The sequence below is a fragment of the Lagopus muta genome, chromosome 3 (assembly GCF_023343835.1).
Source record: "Lagopus muta isolate bLagMut1 chromosome 3, bLagMut1 primary, whole genome shotgun sequence".
Lineage (NCBI taxonomy): Eukaryota > Metazoa > Chordata > Aves > Galliformes > Phasianidae > Lagopus > Lagopus muta.
The window spans coordinates 88,453,579-88,474,655 of NC_064435.1; the positions used below are offsets into that span (position 1 = coordinate 88,453,579).

Here is a 21,077-nt window from a genome sequence, read left to right on the forward strand (position 1 = left end):
GAAAGAGCCTATTCTAATGTATGAATATTGGTCCAATCCTGCAAACCATTTACAGTACTTTCAAACTTGAAGTCAGCAAAGATAGTGCAATAAAGTATATCAATATATGACAGGAATTATTGCTACCTTAGCAAAAGAGTGAAAGGTAAGCCAGAAAAACTGTATTATATTCCACTCTTTTTATATTCCTGTTTCTTACTTACTTGAATTATAAGTAAACAGAGTGGGACCTTGTTGCAGAGGCACTTTTTTTTGTGCCATGTTAGGGTACTGTGACGGTGGCCTGGTTGATGACTGTGGGTCTATGTATTCTGATAATACTGTAAAAATGCAATAAGCTTCACTAACTCCTGATACATTTAACACTGAATTCTGCAGGGAGGTAGTCAGCTTGATAGTGAGGAAAAAAAAATCCATCAGTGAATAGGAATATGTTTACAGTTACTCATTTAGCACACAAACTAATTCCTAATAATTGAATGTACATGTATGTTGTGTATTTTGTATTCTGCAAGCTCCTTTGCAACATGTGGTGTCTGATACAAATGATATGAGCTTCATAGTTTCTTTGACATGTTAGAGTGAGAGCTCTTTGCATTTCTGATGACTCACATTGTCACTTGTGATTTAATAATTGATCTGTACTCTTCAGTGTAATGAAGCCTGTAATTTATTAAAAGACGAAAAGTGTTCCCATAATTAGTGTGCTGATATTTGACAGGAAAAGTGAATTTTTGAGGTACTGCTTCTATAAAATCTTGTTGGTAAATGCAATTCGTTGTTATGCTTGTTGAAGCACTTTTTGATAGCTGTCTGGATAAAATAGGGATACATATTTGCAGTGAACTTGAACGAGTTTTTTCTAGTGTCTCTGCCATCATTTTTGAAATGGTTGTGAAATATACGAGTTTCCTGTAAAGGTCCAAGACACTTCCTCAGGACTTTTAGTGAGGCTCAGTGTCGGTTGATAAGAAATGAACATTCATCTCTGTAAGTCCGTTCTTGAGCCAATGACCAAGTGTTTCTGTGACCATGACAGTTTCTATATCCTCCTTTCACTTAGTTTGTTACCATTCATGCTCTGCATTGGTGAAGAAATATAGAAAGGTATGTATTGGCCAATACTGAGATATATCACCCTAACAAACAAGAAAAGAACTCTGGGGAGTAGAAGAAGGAAAGGTAGGGAATGGGGAAGAGAGGGGAAATAAGAGGAAAGGAAGGGAAAGGAAGAGGGAAGGGAAGGGAAGGGAAGGGAAGGGAAGGGAAGGGAAGGGAAGGGAAGGGAAGGGAAGGGAAGGGAAGGGAAGGGAAGGGAAGGGAAGGGAAGGGAAGGGAAGGGAAGGGAAGGGAAGGGAAGGGAAGGGAAGGGAAGGGAAGGGAAGGGAAGGGAAGGGAAGGGAAGGGAAGGGAAGGGAAGGGAAGGGAAGGGAAGGGAAGGGAAGGGAAGGGAAGGGAAGGGAAGGGAAGGGAAGGGAAGGGAAGGGAAGGGAAGGGAAGGGAAGGGAAGGGAAGGGAAGGGGAGGGGAGGGGAGGGGAGGGGAGGGGAGGGGAGGGGAGGGGAGGGAAGGGAAGGGAAGGGGAGGGAAGGGAAGGGAAGGGAAGGGGAGGGGAGGGAAGGGAAGGGAAAAAGGCGAAAGGGAGAGGGGGGACTGAGGAAGAGTTAAGAGGGAATGGGGTAGTAAAGAGAAGGGAAGGGAAAGGGAAAAGGAAAGGAGAGGGGGAAAGGGAAGTGGAGAAAGGGAAGGGGAAGGGGAAGAGAGATACCTTGCAGTTCTTTTTTGGGCATGTGAATTAGAGGGCAGTATACTATCACAACTTATTTTTCCCACAAAGGCAGAGTGTTAGCATGAGATTCTAGTGCTTCTCAAATGATTTAAATGCTAAATGTTATAGTATAAAAAGAATTAGTGACAAAGCAAGTGACAGGGTTTGATTTTTTTCCAGTGCATGAAAAAGTTACTGATTTAAAGGTGGTCTCTCTACTATCCTTTAATGGCATTATATTTTCTTGACATTCCACAGAATCTGTACTTGAGTCCTTAAAAATTAACAAAATTTCAAAGAAAGTGGGAGAAGGCTCTGAGCATTTTTTCACCAAAAATCAGGACAATTTTTACCGCTTCCGGTTGTGGTGAAAAAAATAAGTAAGAAAAGATACAGTGAAGTGAACATTAAGCACCGTTACCCAGCTGCTTTCATCTCCTCCTCCTATTCTAATAAATGAAAAGAAAAATTACTGCCGGAAAATATACATTTTTTTAGTGCTCAAGTACGGAGTAATGTCTCTAATTACAGCTGTACAATTCCAGGGATGGTGGATGTTGTTGTAATGTTAGCTGATAGTCATTGTCATTTGTAAATAGAAACATAAATAGAGTAAGTAGGAACATCAGTTTTCTTGATGAACATTTATGTGTATTTATGCTTCACTGGGTTCTCTGGGGAGGAAAAAAAAAAAGGTAAAACTCCATGGTTGATGTTCCTGGTGTTTTCAGACATTGATGTTTATTTAAACTTAACTTGCTAAAGACTGCTGAAAGATGGAGCAGCATAGGAAACTTCAAAAAAGGTATTACTATATTTAAAACTAGTTTAAAATCTCATTTTATTGCTTAGTATAAACCTATTGATAGTCAGTATTAAATTTCAATTGAATTGAATTTTGAAGGGCAGTTTAAGTCTTCAGGATTTCCTGAAATAATTTGCAGCCACAGGTCATTAAGAACTCAAGATGCAAACAGGCATGTGTAAGTAGCTTCATAGGTCAGTAAATCCAATAATTTCAGTGGAAATGTGTGTCTGTGGTGTTATTCCCATGTATGACTGCAGTATTTTCATTTCTATACTTTATGGTTATATACATAAGCATGATTACTGCGTTAAAATCTCTGACTTAATTTGTAGCTCATATACTTTTAATTTATAATAAGCATAATCAGTTTAAAAATGTAGCCCTTGGAGAATTCCTGTTGTTCAGAAATTAAATGTAGGTGGTGTGTGTGGTTTTGTTTATCCCTTGTTGCTAGCATTGCGGATTGCCTTTGAAATAATATTGTGCAAGTAAACTGTATTGTACAGGTGAGTTGCCAAGTCTCTTTTTTTTTTTCCCTAATAGGAGTTCAACAATTGCAAGCTTTCTCTAGGACCTTAAGAAAAAGAAGGAAAAAAAAGCACTAAAAAGATTTTCACATTACTAGTTCAACACCTGATTCCAAATGCCAAATACCGTCAGTTTAATCTTCCCTTATTGGCTTTAAGATCAACCGTAAAATTCTTTGTTTGATCCAAAGGTTGGCTGTAATCCTGGACTCTGGATACAAGTCATGAATATAAGTTAGATTTTCATTCTGCATATCCCTATTGCTCTGTTGTGTGCAGTGATAAATGCCCCCAGTGATAAATTACTTTGACCTTCATACCATTTAGATTTCATGTCATGAGGTCTTATCTAAAATTTAGTGCCATCTGTGGAAGCTTGAATATCATTTTTAAAGGAACCAGAATTGAGCCTGTATTTCAGCCATGTGGACCTTTCCTTGCCTTTACTCCTGTTGCTAAGCCATCTTAAATGGACAGGAGTAAATAAAGCAGCAGATATTTAAATATCACCTGTCTGGGTATTGAATAAATAATCAGAAAACTAGATGTTTTGAATGCTGAAATTCTGCATATCTAGAATTTAACACATTTGGAATAAAACTCTGACTAATTGGTCACAGTTTCTTTCACTTTGAAATAACACGCCCGTGAATTCACTGCTGTATAAAATAAGAGATTGGCTACGTAACTGTTTTTATTGGATGAAAGACAATGGTTGCTCAGGTCTTACAAACGCGTGTGAATCAACAAAGTATCAGTGAGATAAGAATGCACTGTCTTTACTAGCTTCTGAAAAAAGGAGAATTGCCAATTGCCTGTATTGTGGTCTGAACATTCAGAGCAGCAACTGCATTCTGGAGGCATTGTCTGTGCCACTTGACAATGAAGGGGGTAGCTTTCAATGTGCTCGTGGGGTTCAGCAGCTTTCTGTCTCTATGACAGCTGGGATGACTCAGAATATTAACCAAATCAGCTTTAAATACCTCTTTAGCTAAACACTTGCTTTTCAGATCTTCAGAATCTTTTTTTCGCCGTTCTTTTCTATCCTTCTTTATGAAATTAAAAACACATATTTGTACCAGAACAAGCTTGAATAAAACCAGTGCATGCAAGTTTTAAACAATTGTTTTAGCACTGTAATTTTTAGGCAGTTGATGAAAGTAATTGTTTTAGATCTAGTCATATAAGTGTAAAATTATGAATGTCTGCCCTATTAATCAAGTTGCTTTTGAATTGCAAAGAGATTTTGAGGTAGGAGTTTACTCAGTGAGACATAATCATTTCTCCAGCTCAATACAGAGCTGTCCCATTATTCATGTTTTCTTTTGAATAAGAACTCACACTGTAATTCTGAGCACTTGTGATAATTATAAAGGAGTTTTTCCTTCTTTTTTTGTCCCTTTAAAATGCTTTTTTTTTCCTTCTTTTCTTCTTCTTCTTTTTTTTTTAACAACTGGCATTTTAAAAGAAAATTAAATATTATTATCACATTAAATTCCAGTCTGGGCACTTGCATTTTGCTTGGCAAATTTTACCATTTGCTTCCATGATTGTGTTGATGTACAGCTGTGCGTTGTTAAACTGCTGTTGTGTGTGCCACAAATGTTGTGTATTTTGGAATTTATGAAAGTTGTCTGTTGTGACTGTCTAACAAGGAATTTGCTGTGCAAATGGTTTTGCCTACATTAAAAATGGGCTTGGTTTACACTTACCCAGATAAAGTCTGAAGAAATCAGTAATTGAAAACTTGAACAGATTAAAAGACTATAATAAACATATGTGTATGCATAGATATGATTACAATTGCAAGTATTATTTTATCCCTTTTGAAGATGGTTAAAAACAAACCTTTTCAGCTGTTTGTATTATCTGATCTCTTACACATTATTTACATAGTGCCTATTTATTACTGCGTACATTTTGTGTATATGGGCATTTATATAGAGGTAAATAACTACTAGGGCTGTGCTAATTTTGTTATTTTATGATGCTTTAATTGTGTTTCAAAAGGCAAACTTTGAAAACTGGGTGTGACTAAGTACAAAATGAATGGAGATGCTTTGGATTCAGGACAGCAGACAGTTTAGCTCAGCTAATGCCTGTTTATAGCTAGAAAGTTTTCTGGGCATCTGCAACCACCACATCACTTGTGAGGAATGTGGAGAGTAGGTGGATAAGATCCTGACTGGATGCCTTGCACTTCCTACTGGGACCTACTAGTTGAAACCTATTGGTTCCTTTTGCCCTCAGGTAGTCACTTAAAGTAATGAGATTTCCTTTGGAAATGCTTTTTTCCCCAGACAGTCAATAGAGAAATATGGATCTGCTCTTAAAATTCCAGATGTGTCTTCATGCTCTGTACACTGCATATGGAATCAGTGGCTCTGTTAGCCAGGCTTTCTTACGTTTCTGTCCCCTACTCAAGGCAGTTTTTGTACCTGATTGAAAACATGTATCAGCATATCTTGCATTTCAGCCCATACTTTCAGTCTAGGGTAATTTAGTGTGATAGGTGAATATTTTGCTTTGATGTCCTATCTCTTTTGTTCCCTGTTTTTAAAGTCATGAAGAAAGAAATGAAAGCAAGATATCCTGTCATTTATCAGTAGTTGGAGATGAGATCCAAAAGGAAAAGGTTTTGCTAGAGGTGTAAGCCATCCCAGCTATTTTTTTGTTCATGGATACTACTTGATTTTACGTGATTTTGAATTTAATAATATTTTTATTTGTATCTACATCATCTACTTATCAGTGAAATGCTACTAAGTGAGGAAATTAGGCAGAGAAGTTTATTCTTGTTATACAAGTGACTTACAGCATTTTAAACACAAAGATAAACGGCACTAATAGTTGCAGCCAGAATTCACACAAGCATGCCTGAAAGTTACTGATGATCCTGGTGCCGTACAACGTGGCTCTCCATAAAGTTCGCAGTGAAAAGTGGCAAAGCAACAAGAACACCATGAGGAATGGTTGCAGTGAGTGATGCAGCCCAGAGGTACTCAGCAATTGTTGTCATGGATTAGGCGGCACTTCAAGACTTTAAGATAGTTGTCGATTTTGTGGGAATCTCTGCGGAGGCAATGCAGCAGGTTGTAAAAAGCAAAGAGTCTGGAGTCCTCATCAGCGAGTTGCAGGGATGGAAGGCCGTCCCACTGAGAGAAAACTTCATTTCCAGCATCGCCAGAATGCATCTAGAGAGACATAATCGTACTGTAAGAGATGATAATCAATCTGACTGGGTGTAGAACAGAGAATTAAGAAATATTGGCCTTGAGGAACGCTAGTTAATAGTGTACAGCTTGTAAAGTGTTTCCTGTTCTGGCTCCCTTTGTTCTGTATAGTGTTCCATATATCCTCAAGCAGATTTTGATTGAATTTCCACCAGATATTTCAGTTTATTTCCTTAATATTTGTAAGCTTAGCTGTCAGTGTTCTTAGATCTAGTTTGTTAGCAATGTCTAATGGAATTAGACTTTGCAGATAAATCAAACCTTCCTTTGTGCCTGGATTCATCAGTGGCATCTCTTTTTGGCTTCCTCCACCTTAAAGTCATTGTAAGCACTTGTTCTTAGAACTTCTTTGTGTCTCCAGCTTTGCCTCAGTGCGTCTCTTAGGTGGTCTCTCAGATACATGCAGCCTTGTAGAACGTGCTACCAGGCAAATCTCTCATTTTTGTATACCACTAAAGAAAAAACAGAAAGACAATAAAAGCTGTGACTGATACAGTGACCTCTAATGCTAGAAAGCTGCGTGTAGGAACTTGCGTAATGAGCTAGAATCCAAGGTGAAGATTGGTTTAAGTCTTCTCTTTTGAAAGAGGCAATAATTCATTTTCTCACATCACAGAAATCTACCCTTCATAGGAGGAAGGAAATCTGTGCTTAGTGGTACTGGTGGATCTTATTTTTCATAAGCTATGTTTTGTGAATGCATACAGCAGAATATCTGTGAAACTTCTTTCACTTAGTTTAAGCAAATGGGGAAAAAAAAAAAAAGAAATAATAAAGAAAAATAGGTCTGCAATCACTCAAAAACATGTTTGACACTAATGAATTTTCCAATCTTGTCTTCTACCTCTTTCTTCAGTAAATATTGTGAATGAGAAGGTGGTGACAGTACAACTGTAGCAGCGCTTGTCTTCTGCTGTTGTCTTGGATCCCCACCTTTTTACACCTGGATATGGGATAGAGATGTACTTGATTACACTGATAAATGCATTTGTGGCCTGAATGGGAGAAGGTTTCTGAGTAAAATAGACATCAAAATAAAAGAGAGAAACGATGTGTATCCCAGCAGAAGATGGTAGATACAGGGATGGTGGTGCTCTTAATGCTATTCAGTTGCTCTAAAGCAAAAGCTGGTGAACTGAGAACTTCCTATTAACATATAGCTCACTGACAGAATGATGTATAGGAACTGCCGAGGGCCTCTTTAAAAATAAACAGGCCAGAGTTAATTTTATTCAAGAAAGCTTTTTTGATCAATTGCTGATAACAAGGAGTATTCGACTTTGGCTTTTGTCAAACAACAGGCTTGTTTTCTAAGTCTCCAAGCATAGGGGGAACCAAGTCAGACTCATAGTTCCAAAGAACCAGTGTAGTGGAACTGGAGACTGAACCAGACTGGTAGGACTTTGTTATTTACCATCACAATAGGCCAGACGTCCAGAACAGTCCTAAACATACTGTCCATTTCCAAAAGCTATACACAATATCTACATGCATACAAATAGAAATAAGCTTATAAACACCCATCACTATGTGGATGTGAAAAATCACTGTGTGGATGTGGATGTTTTTCACTATGTGAAAAAACACAGACACATGCTTCACAAATTTGAAAATCAAAAATGCCCAAAGATGGAATGAAGGTTTCCAGTTCTGATGATCACACCTTCTCTTGCAGCAGGACTGAGAATTATGTTGTTTTATGCTGTACAATCGCATCATGTTCTCTTTTTAGAAATCACAAGAGGGCAGAAAAAGTTATAGCTGAATCTGAGAACTTTTCAGCTATCTTATCTCCCTTCCCCCCCCCCCCCCCCCCTCCGCCCCCCCTTCTTGTGTACTGTTCTCTTTCCTCTTCCAAGTAGAGAGATCCAGTCACTGCACATGGCTTCTTTACATCAATAGACTGTAAGGACTGTAAGGACCTAATACTTACCCGCCCAACTATTTTCTCCATTCCTTCTAGAAGCCTCTTGTTTTGCTCCTCAATCTCTACAGCCTTCCAGAGGATGGTATCTGGAGCTTCTTTGATTCTTTGCACTTCAGAGGCCAGATGGATCAGGGGATCATTCCAGGAACGCAGCACTCCCAGTATCAAATTCAGTAGCTCTTCATGCTGGTTATCCATGTTAAGAAAAGGTAGTTAAAATAGGAAGGCTATATGCTGGCAGCATTAGGAGGCAACTAAAGCAATGTCCTCAAATGCAGAAATTTGGGAATTTACTCCATTGACTGCTCCCTGCAGCCCTATCTTAGATATCTCAGTGCAATTTTTGATATATGTCGCTGTTGTTATTGTGTGCAATATTAGTACAGTTACAGTAATTGTATGGAAAATATCTATAAACCCTCTCCACTTTACAAACTAGTAGGCAGAACTATATTTCATGTCTCTGCCAAAACAAAACAAAACAAAACAAAACCCTGGAAAAAAAAAGTGAAAAATTTTATCTGATTTTAATGAACAATTTATAATCCAACGATTTTCATTTATTTTAGTATGGAATGGAAAATGGAAATTATTGTTAACCACTAAATAGCTTTTATTACTTCTGCATAACTCATCTGCCTTCCCCTTTGAACAACGGTGCTTCTAGCAATAGCTCTCTGATTTTGAAAATTGTTCTTCCTTGTGGGCAAATGAAAATTCATAAAGCTTATGGTTATGGTAATGTTCAACCATTTTTTCTTTGCTGGATACTCTGCATCTGAACACAACCAGACTTTTTATATACCCAGATGGTTATACTGGCACTGCAAGGCTGTTACTGCTGTGAAACTGATAAAAATTTCTCCCTGAAACATTCACATTCATACACCTGTGCTTACTTTTTTTTTTTCCTCCAGGGTATTTTCAAATTTTATCTGTGAGCATAGGCTGAACAAGACTATCTTCATTTTTAAGTCTGTCATTATTTAATTGACGTACGTACAGGTTTCTCTTTGCAAGTAGTTTGCAGTATTTTACACTAAGGTCTCTGTCTTTGAATGATGATGTGACCATTTTTGCCTTCTGTTAACTGCAAAAATATGTATTTAGCATTTTCTAGGTAATGTCAGTGTCTTCAGTTCCAGTAAACCATTTTCCTTTGCCTACATACAATATTCACTATATCGCCAATGTATTTTTATGTTTGTTACACTTGTATATAAAGTGTTTTAAAATAATGTTCAGAGCTTGTAGCATTCTGAATACTGTAGAAGCACAATAACTGGCTTTGCTCCATGAGGTTAGGTTGTAATTGGAAGTAAGATGCAATGTCTGAAAGCAACATACAGAAAAATGAGTCACTGGTCTTGTATATTCTGTATAGTCTGAAACTTAACATCTGCAGATGTCTTGGCTTTTTGGAGGTTTCCTCTTTCTGGCTTTATTTCATTCTAAAAAATCTGACTTCCCTCTCTCTCTGCCTGCTCCCTCTCTAGTCTTTTTCCTCCCTCTTTTTTTTCCCCACACTTCATCTCATAGTCGTTGGCATTAGATGTAGGACTTACGTGAATCTGCTGTGCTTGCTCCTTATCTTCAGGAGTGGTTAAGGAGGAAGTGTGGCAGCCATTAACAGCTTTTGTAATGAAACCCCGACCCTGAGCATAGCGTTCATCCTGCAGATCATAAAGGAGAGGTATTTTTGATATAAATAAGAGCTGCAATTCAAACACTATACTAACCTATTGTTGTTCCATTGCTTTTGGCCACAAGTTGCACCAGAGGAGGCTTAGGTTGGGTATCAGGAAAAACTGCTTTACAGAAAGGGTTGTGAAGCACTGGAATAGGCTGCCCAAGGAGGTGGTTGAGTCACCATCCCTGGATGTGTTTAAAAACCATTTGGATGTGGTGCTCAGGGACATGATTTAGCAGAGGGTTGTTAGTTGGGGTACTATGGTTAAGTTCTGGTTGGACTCAATGATCTTGAAGGTCTTTTCCTACCTGAGCGATTCTGTGATTCTGTGATTCTATCACTACTTTTATTCTGTAAAGGTCAGAAGTTTCAGGTGAGTATTTATAGTTAAAGAAACACAAACTTGTTTCATACATAACGAATGATAGGAAAGTTGTATCTTTTACTAGAATGTTGGGGATCTTAGCAATGGCCAGCACTGTAAGCCACCTTTAGGACTATATTATGAAAGCATAATACACCTGGAGGCGTTCAAGCTCAGGTTGGATGAGGCCTTGGGCAGCCTGATCTAGTGGTTGGCAGCCCTGCCCATAGCAGTGGGGTCAGAGTCTGATGATCTTTAAGATCCCTTCTCACCTAAGCCATTCTATGATTCTATGATCCCTGTCTATGCCGCAGTCATATTTGTTTACGTACTTAAAAGTTTCATATATGAATATGTTTGTGCTCAACAAATACTGAACTGGATTTTGCATGTTCTCACTCTCAGGAAAATTGAAAGTACTTACAAATTCATTGAACATTTCTGAAGAGAGGAAGTGTATGTAGTGCGAAAGTTTAACTGCCCGATCAAAAAGCTCCCCAAGGGAAACTTGGCAGTTGGCAGATCCACTGGAGCAGATTGGCAAGGAGGTCACTCCTTCCTTGGTCAGAAGCATGTTGGACACCAGAAGAACCGCCAGCAACAAACCTGTTCAGGTTTGGAACAAACCAAAATGGGAACATATTGACGCAAGCAAGCATTTGGAAATAGCTGTCAGAGGCAAATGATCAGCATGCAGGGATGTTGGCTTTGCTCAGCCACATGGCTCAGAGTATCCGATGTGCTGACTCTTGAAAATAAACAGAAGATGAAAGCACTGTCCTTAGATTATTCTTTCTACCCTCCATCATCCTACCTGTACAGCAGAACTTTCTACAGAGTTTGAGGAGACATGGTAACCTGTGTTACGGTACAGTGTATTCCAAAATCTCTATCTATTGTGCTTGACTTTATTATGTAATGATAAATGAAAGAAAGAAAAACAAACTTCTTTAGAAAGTAGATTACTCTCTCTCTCTCTCTCTTTCTCTCTCTCTTTTTTTTTTGCTTTGGTTTTCTCTCTTCCTCCCACAGGTCCTTTCCTTCTTTGCAAACATTTGGAATTCAAATTAATTTTGTGGGAAGGCGGTTAGGTCACTTTTTAAAGGTTTTGATTGTCCTGGGAGTTCTTTCAGAAGACTTCCAGCATTTGTGCTGCTTTGCTATTTAGAATTTAACCCTAAATTACCTACTACTAGAGAGAACAGGCAATATTCAACTTTTCTCCTGAACTTCTGAAACTGATACAAGGGCCTTCTCATTACCTAAGAGACAGAACTTCATCTGCTAAAAAGTTTTAATAATAACAGTGTCAAGTTTTCAATTCAGCAAAACAAAATATGCAGAGAAAAACAATAGAAAACTTTAAAAGCAAATATTTGGTAAATGGGTGTAATTATTCAAAGAATACCGTTTTGTGCTCTGAGTTTTGGTTCTCAAAATTGACCTGCTACATGCATTGGTTCACTATATTCACTCTCAAGTCAAAGTTCAAATATACTCTATAAATCACGAGAACTGTCCCTCATGCTATCACATGATGGATTTCTTTCTAGCTCTCAGTTCAAGAAATGTGTGCCCATTTACACAATATTGAAGTAAAATATTCTCCTCCTCCATGAATGATCTCCTCCGGTTAGAACAGTGTTCTGGGGAATTATTCTATGAACAAGAAAACTCAAGACTTGTTGGCTTAGAAAGTTAAAAGTGATTATGAAATCATTTACTTCAAAATGATCCAATTGCTTCTGTACTCTGTGGATGATGACTTTAAGTCATTGCCTTCTGACCAGTGTTGTGAGTAGTGGAGCAGTTAGAGTCCAGTCTTTTGTGTGCGTGTATCAGATCCTTCAAGTCAATTTTCTGTGACACTGCTTAGTTCAAAGGTAATCCAAGAGACCAAAGACTGAATAAAGGGAGGATCAAGCTCCCTTCTAGTTCCAAGGACTGAACACTAAAATTTGAGGAGGAGGCAAGCTTCACCACTATTGGAAAACAGAGAGGCTGGAAAAACTTAGTTTCTAGAATTGTTTTCCTTCAGCTTCTTCTTAATTCAGTCAAAACCTGAACATAGGAGTTATCAGACAGTGAATAGCAAAAGTCTTACCTTTCAATGAAGCCCCTGTGTTGCTCATGGTAGGGATTCTCTGTGATGACTTGCTCTACCAGAAAGAAGTCTCAACACCTGCTCTTACTTTCTGCATGTCAGATTTATATACACCATCCGGGGTCCAGTTTGCATACATTCAGCAGGTTGTGGAGTTTACCTCGGTAATTACAAACATCAAATTGCCTCTCTTCCACATTCATATTCAATACTTGCTTTTTTTTTTTTTTTTTTTTTTTTTAAGAAAAAAAAAACAACTGTGAGTGCAAATTTCATTAACAATTTCAGTTGTGGGATGCTGAGTATGGCTGGATGAAGAGAAAGCCAAAATTTTGCCTTGAATTAGTTGCAAATGCCACTGATCCTTGAAAGATCCAGTTGTCAATTCTGAGACTGTTCTCCTCTATGTTTATAAAATGTTGTTCTCCCTGCCCGCAGATATCTTCTGTTTCTTCCTTGTCACTTCACCCTCCAATGTTAAAATTCTAGCTATTTCTGGAAAGGAAACAATGCAATTTCTACAGTAAGAGAAACAACAGGAATTGTACTGAAGTTGATCCAGAGCATGTGAATGGAGGCTTCTGGAAAGACAGGTCATTATTATACGTAGTGTTACAGATACAGCATTCTGTGTGTTTGTCTCCATACAGCTAAAAAGGATATTATATACCAACGGATCATGATATAACTGGTATTAAGGATAAGTTGAGAAATAGGGACAGTTGTCATTTAAAAAGTAATAATTTGTAACAACAAAGAGGAAGAATTTGTATGCTTACTGTTTAATCATAAACATTTTGTAATTAAATCAGCATTATTTTAAAAGCTCCTGAACCATGAAATCATTTTCTATATATGAAAATTCTTTGCGTAAAAGATGTTCATGTCCACCATAATCACAGTATATGCTGTCGTAATCAGTGGAATCTGATTCCTGATCTAATGTGTCTGTGGTAATCTGCAACCTAGCTTCAGCAGGTTGGCCCTGTTTTCTTGTTGTGTGAGGTTCATCTGCACGAATATGTTAGCAAATGCGTAATCTCTCATCTGTTTCTCAGATGCATTTATCCACGAAAAGACCTTCTAAATTAGATGATCATAATGAATAAGGTATACAGTGTTAATGAATTTTCTTGCCTCTAGACAACTTGTTCTGTACATGTGGAACAGGTATGTGTATAATCCTGAATCTCCCATTATTTCGTAACTATGGCTGTGCTTTTTGAAGCAGTAATAAACAAAACCCACCAGACGTTTTCCTGTGTTACTGTGATGCTTTGGCAGGGTGGTCGGACTAGATGATCTCTGGAAGTTCCTTCCAACTCCTACAATTCTGTGATTCTATGAAAGGAGAAAAAAGGTAGACCTTTCTTACTGCTTGTGTTAGTACAGGTTGGGGGCTGACCTGCTGGAAAGGAACTCTGCTGAGAAGACCTAGATGTCCTGGTAGGCAACAGGTTGACCATGGACTAGCAGTGTGCCCTTGTGGCCAACAAGGCCGGTGGTATCTTGAGATGCATTAAAAAGAATGTGGTTGGCAGGTTCAGGGAGGTGACTTTCCCTCTCTACTCTGCCCTGATGAGGCCATATCTTGAGTACTGTGCTCAGTTCTGGGCCCCCCACTGTAAGAAAATCAGGGAACTACTGGAAAGAGTTCAGTGGGAGACCACAAATATGACTGGGGGCCTGGAGCATCTCCCTTATGAGGAAAGGATGAGAGACCTGGGGTCACACAACCTGGAGAAGATTGAGTGGATCTCATCAATGCTTATAGATATCTAAAGGGATGAGAATGGGTCCAGGCTCTTTTTGTTGGTGCCAAGTGACAGAACAAGGGGCAATGGGCATAGTCTTAGACATAAGTCTAGACATAGACACAGGAAGTTCCATATGAACATTAGAAAAAACTTTACTTTTAGGGTGACAGAGCACTGGAACAAGCTGCCCAGAGAGATTGTTGAGTCTCCTCTGGAGATACTCAAAATCTGCCTGGACAGTTTCCTGTACAGCCTACTATAGGGAACCTGCATCAGCATGGGACTTTAGACTCGGTGACCTCCAGGATGTGCCTTCCAACCCCTATGATTCTATGATTCAGGGGGTAAAGCATGGAAGACAGCCACTGGAAAGCAATAAAGGGAGATGCTTCAGCAGTAAACGAGAACTGGTAGTAAGTAGTGTATATCTTCTCAGATCTAGGATGATTTCTAGAACAGTTTGTTCTGTTCAGAGGCTGGGTCTGATTTGGAAATTGAGGCTTTACTGAGTACATGAAGTAGTTGCCTCCAGCTGAGATAAGTTTAATCTGATCAAGGCACTTAGAACAGAGCCACAGCCAAAACACTAGAATGGATGGTGGAAAGATAGCTGTCTTCTAAACCACAGACACATGGTTTGTGCTCTTGATTTAATTCATCTTCTCTACCCAAGATATTACAGATAAGACTGAAAAATCCTTGTGTCTTATAACGTGAGAGGAGTTCTGTGAGTAAAAGAACAAGTATTTCTCAACTCACCCTTTGCTCTTTCATTTACCACTTTGCTTTACTTGTTCATTCTGAGGAGTTGATAAGTAATGCCAAAATAAAACACAGACTTCATTAATATCAGGGATTAGATAACAAAAGAAGGCATTCACAAAGGCAGGAGGTAAAATGCCTGGGTCCCTCTACAATTATTGAAGGAAGAAGCATCAACTAAAGTTAGGATACTCATGTGACTTAAGTTCTAGAAAAGCCTGTCTCGTGCTCTATAAAAGGGATACAAATACCCTAAATGTAGATCATAGTATAATTTATACTAAACCATTGCATGATGTTTTAATTAAATTATTCCACCACATAATTACATACATTGCTTTTCTCTTGTGCCTTTCATCCTGAAATGCTTTACAAACATGAATGGAATAAAATTCTCAGCAGTTAAGAATCATTGGCAGAAGGACAGAAGAAACTCTCTACAAAGTACGTAAATGTAAAGGTAAATTTCTTTTATCAGGTGTGAGAACTAATGTAGAGGTTAAGATGCTTATTCATAGCTGTACAGGAAGAGGGAAAAAATCCAGATTCCCAGACCTGTACTTTAAATAAAGATTTTAAATAACGTTCCTTGCTAGTATGAAAAGAAAGCAAAGATGAGAGAAGAGGATCAAGAGGAAAAATATGACAAAATAAATAGGTCCAAATATTAATTAAAAGTAGCTGAAAATAACCCCCCTCTTCCTTTTAAAATGGTTCTGGGTTATGTCCTCTAAAGGATTTAACTGTACCTATGTTCTCCAAAATGTTCCCTGATACTTGGTAAAGGAAGCTGATCCTTGCTCCTAATAGTCTCCTAATTCTGAGAACACCTCAGGACAGCACTGCAGAGAGCTAGACAAGCATCAGAACCAGAAGGGAATCTTCCTAGAACAACTTAATACAGAATAGCTGTGAAGAGCTGTGTGTTTCTGTCTTCTGTCTTTCACTTTTACCTTAGGAATTTAATTGAATTGATATTTTCTAAATTTTCATGCTCCTTTTATTTTCAAAGGCTTTTATGGAAGCAAAATTATTAGATTGTTACCAACTAATGGATGCTTGCTGAACAAACAGTGCATGTAAGCACAGTGAGGTGGTGGGTGGTTTGTTTCAGCACTGGCAACAGGGCCAGTAATCAGCTCTGCTGGTGCAGACTTTTCGAGACCAACACGGAGGCTCTTGTTCATGGATGATGAAAATGCATAGCTCATGGTGGTGACTATGTTGAAAAGCAGTGATCCATAGCTGAGATTTTCTTCTATCAAATAGCATTATTGTGCTCTTTGTATTGGTTGTAGTTTCCATGGAAATAAATAAATAGGAGACATTACTTTTGAAGTGACCTACATACTATGTCTTACCTCATTGCTAGAGCTTCACAGGCATCACATGTCATGTATCAGTATTACAGAAAACAGCATTCTGTGGTCATTTCTCAATAATCCTATCTGCCCATCTCATACCACGTGACTGGCCATGCATTAGACTGTCACATTTTGTTTCAGATCTACTGATAAGTACTGAAAGATCAAATACTCTGATCCTATTTTACATATTAATTGAATTTCTTGCGGTATGAAAATTGTTGTGGTTGACTGATAGCTGTCACAGAAGAATGGAAGATCTTTTCCAGGTTCTTTGTGGGATGCTTCCTTTTAAGAAGGGGAACTGAAAAGTGGGAAATGCCACTTGATTTTATTTTTGACTGAGCTGAAAGTAGATTTAATAACAGAACATGAGTTTAAACGGAAATTTGAAACTCCAAATTTTTGGCTATGCTTTTAAAAGATGATCCCTGTGTTATGAATTCAGATGACTGAGCATGCAAAAGTGAATTTGCAAATAAATTTCTCTACATTCTATGAACATTTTACTCCTCTGATGCACAGGATCTGCAATCCTAATTTGCATATGGGAGTCGGAAATAAAATAAGAATACTGAAAATGTAGTTCTTGTTTTCCTTTTGTAGAATAGCTTAGTAAGTTACCCAATCAACTTAATTGAATGGTTGACTTTGGAAATAAACAAAGATGTTAGATCTGGATCAAAAAGAAACCTTCAGAGAACTTTAATGTTTTGAATGTGGAAAATATAATCTGAGTAGGAAAGTAAACAGTATATCTGCAATCTAGATAGTTACAAATGACAAATGATTTTGGTTGTAGGGTTTTTGTTGTTGTTGTTGTTTTCCTAATTACTCCCCCTAATTTCCATTAAATTGTTATTCAAAATTCAAATGGTTTCCAAAGATTCTGTAAAACAAGGGATTTTCCTCTCCCTCTTCTTTATCTAGGGAGTAGGAGAATTTTAATAGCATTCTCCCTGAGTGTTTGTTTCAGCAGATACAGCAAAATGCATATTAGACAATTTTTTAGCATGATCTCTGCATGTGAAGAGATCTGCTGGTAAAATATAGATAAGAACATAAGGGAAAATTGTTCCATATGGAGAAAAAAAGATGGAAATCTTTGGAAGAATTTCAGTTTATTTTTAAGTTCTGCTGTGATTTCAGAAGTAGACATAAAAAGGAAATGGAAGAACGTGTTTCAAAAATTATTTATTAGCATTGGCACTATGATGACATACTGCCGAATGCACCATGAAATATTGCGTGAATTCCAGATAGGATTTCAGCAAATAATCACAAAAAAAGCAGTGCAATTAACAAAAAGCAAAGCAAATGCTAGCTTCTGCATATTGATCTTGATGTTGTTTGCAGCGTGTGTCTCTGTGTTCACTTATGTTTGATCTGTATATTGTCAAATAATCTATCACAGAATCACAGAACATTTTGGGTTGCAAGGAACCTTACAGACCATCTAGTTCCAACACCTTTCTGCCATACACAGAGTTGTTATCCACTTGATCTGGTTGCCCAGAGCCCCATTCAACTTGGCCTTGAACACCTCCAGAGATGGGGCATCCACAGCTTCTCTGGACAACTTGTTTTAGTATCTTTCCACTCTCCCAGTGAAAAATTTCCTTCTGATATCTAACCTAATCCTACCCAATTTGAACTAATGCTACTCTTTGTCCTATCACCACACTCTGTGACAAATAATCCTTTCCCAGTTTTCTTGCATGCCTCCTTTTATTACTATGAAGTGTCCCCAGAGCCCTCTCTTCTCTGGCCTCAGCACCCCCAACTCCTTAGTCTGTCTCCATAGGAGAAGTTCTTCAGCTTTCTGACCATCCTTGCACCTTGCTCTGGATCCACTTCAGCAGGTCCATGTCATTCTTGTGCTGGAGGCCCCAGACTTGGACACAGAACTTCTGGTAGTGTAAGTTTGATCTGGATCACACAAAACTGCATTATGTCACTAGCTGAATTTTCTAGAGACTATGTTATGCTACTTTTGCTGGCTTGGTATTTGATACCAGGTTTATTTGATTGGTGAAAGATGGAAAAGGCAGTGAAGCTGTTGTGTTCTGGAGCACAAGTCTTATGAGAAGGGACTGAAGGAATTGGGCTTGTTTAGTCTGGAGGAGAGGAGGCTCAGAGACCTTTTTAGTCTCTGCAACTATCCGAAAGGAGGTTGTGGCAAAGTGGGAGTTGGCCTTTTCTCCTGGGTAACTAGCAATAGAATGAGAGGGAATGACCTCATGTTGTGCCAGAGGAGGTTCAGGTTGGATATTGGAAAAATTTCTTCTCTGAAAGACTGGTCAGACACTGGATCAGGCTGCCTACAAAGATGGTAGGGTCACCATTCCTGGAGGAGTTAAAGTAACATTTAGATATGGTACTAAGCAAGGTCGTTTGACGGGGAAATATTGGTGGTAACGGACGTTTGGACTGGATGGTCTTGCAGGTTTTTTCCAACCTTGGTGATTCTATGATTCTCTGAATCTGACATCTGCTATGACAAGGTTATTCTACACAAATTTTGTACAAATTTGAAATGGTAGAGTGAGCTTGTGCTGGCTGAGTGTTTGCATTTTTCAGAGCTAAAAAGTTATTGATTTTAAGAGTAAAGACAAGGGAAATAAGGGGGAAAATATTTTGAATAGACTCCTGGTAGCATCGCTGTACATTTGAGGATCTGAGAAGTTGTGCCAGCTTCTTCTGTCAAATTTCAGTCCAATTATCATTTTGGGATGGTGGATTTATACACTTGGCCAAGGTTACATTGATTTCCAAAATTGTAAGGCATAGTCCTTTCCAAATAGAGTTTTACAATAATTTAAGTATTTGCCCATTTTGACCCACTGGATGCATTTACTGCTAATAAGAGCTTCACTTTAATGTTCTTTCTTACATACAAGAAAAAAATGTGCTTCTTTCTGAGGCATACTGAACATAACCCCAAAAAAAGGAAGATGGAGTGATTAAAAAGTCTGTACATTTTGCTTATTTTCCCATAAATTTGGTTTTATCTCTTAATTTATTTTTAATGACTACATTCTGCTATGATCAGTGAGCTATTTTGCATAAAACCCTGATTTCAACTGATTGCATTCTTTAGTATAAAGTAGAACAAGTTTCAAGAATTTACTTAGGCATGCCACAGTGGAACTCACTAGTGGACTAGGTAATTACTGTTATTGTTTTAAGAATTATATTTGTATGACACATTTTTAAATAAAAAGTAATAAAGAGTGAAATTGCCATCAGGAAGCTGCAATTTTACTGCTAACAAGTGGGAAACAGAGGAAAGAAGAACCCAGTTTATTTGCATATTTTTAATTCTATGGATAAATGCACCACTGAAAAAAACATTTTCTTAACTGCTTTGAGAACTAGAGTCTGTAAAAGTAAGAGGTTTTTTTTTTTTTTTTTTTTTTTTTTAATTACAAATACACTGGAAAAAGCAGTGAAGTGTGCATGGAGGTTTCGAGCATATTTCAGTAGGTAAGTATTTTCAAGGATTGTGGTAAATATGCTTTTGTTCTAGAATGTAGTGTTTGATTGTATCCTGAAATAGCACATGGGGATTTTGTCCTGAGTTTTAGAATAATCACTTCCTAAAGATCGTTGTTCTTCCTATGTCAAGTACTCTTTGGTCAGATAATTTTTGGTATATATGTAAAGACTGAGAGAAGAGGAAAAGTGAGAAGAAAAATTTATGGGGTTGGGAGGGTGGATGTGATATTAGCTGAAAGCAGGCAGAGGTCAAAGCTGACATTCTTGCTTCTTTGAGAGGATTTCAGTCTTAGTTGTGCTCTTATCGGAAGGAGGAATTCATATTGCTACTTGAAATTCTCAATTTCATAATGGGATAGAGGTGATATGGAAAAAATGTGACCTTAAGTTCATACTTCATATTTCAAGAAATATTCAACATCAGGTGTTTCTCTTACTGATTCCAAAATCTAATTAAGTTTTTCCTCTTCATTTTCTTGTTACCATCTCTAAAACAAATACATAAAAATAAATATATATGTTGTGTTTTTTTTTTTTAATTGAAGGAATGAGGTATGTATGTAGCAGGAATCTTGTGATCCATAGGAAATTTGGAGCTTAAATTCTTGCTCAGTGTCTCATTACAACTATTTTATCAATTAAGCTTGTCATATTTATTAAACACAGGCTAGTAATTAATACTTGGAAAACAGATGAAATTGCTTTGGCATTCAAATTCTTCTCAAAGCTTAAATGATTTCTTAGGGGAAGAAACGTTGAGAGGGGTTATTCTGTGACTGTATATTCCAGGGTATTAAAAAGAAATGTGTGCTGTAAGGTGAAAGATGTGTGGAAATCTATACAAATGTTCACAGCAGGCACAGTCCATGTGTTCTATGCAGAGACTGTCAGCTATCCCAAGGTACTATGTCTTTAATACTCACAAACAGTAGCTGCGTTTGCAGAGAATAATAGCAGCAAAGAAGAAAGAAATGATTGTTAATAAAAAATCCTATACATCTGAGGAGTTGTTTAAAGTAAACATTTTTAAACAGAAAAAAAAAAAAATACAGTCATGAAAGCCTTTGGTAGCAAACACTGCTAACAACTCCTTAAAAGGTCAAATACATTAAATTGCACACCTTCAGTACATTTCTGTGTTTAAAAATTCATTAAAAAATGGAAGATGCATTTCTGTTCAATCTCTTCTCTAATGAATATATTTGCATCTAATCACAGCTTTTCTCCTTTAGAGATTTCTTACTCATTTCCTAAGTCCTCAGTCTGTAACCTAAGC

At 37.7% G+C, this 21,077-nt stretch overlaps 1 protein-coding gene across 1 annotated transcript; it reads right to left on the reverse strand.

Annotated features, from left to right (window-relative positions):
* Positions 1-1,772: 1,772 nt before the first annotated feature.
* On the reverse strand, positions 1,773-12,609 carry PRL (prolactin). Its single transcript, XM_048940693.1, has 5 exons — positions 12,421-12,609; positions 10,741-10,922; positions 9,828-9,935; positions 8,269-8,448; positions 1,773-6,296 (listed from the first exon to the last, which is right to left on the reverse strand). Exons 1-5 carry the CDS (start codon positions 12,446-12,448, stop codon positions 6,105-6,107), a joined length of 690 nt encoding a protein of 229 aa, XP_048796650.1. The 5' UTR covers positions 12,449-12,609; the 3' UTR covers positions 1,773-6,104.
* Between the last annotated feature and the right edge of the window lie 8,468 nt (positions 12,610-21,077).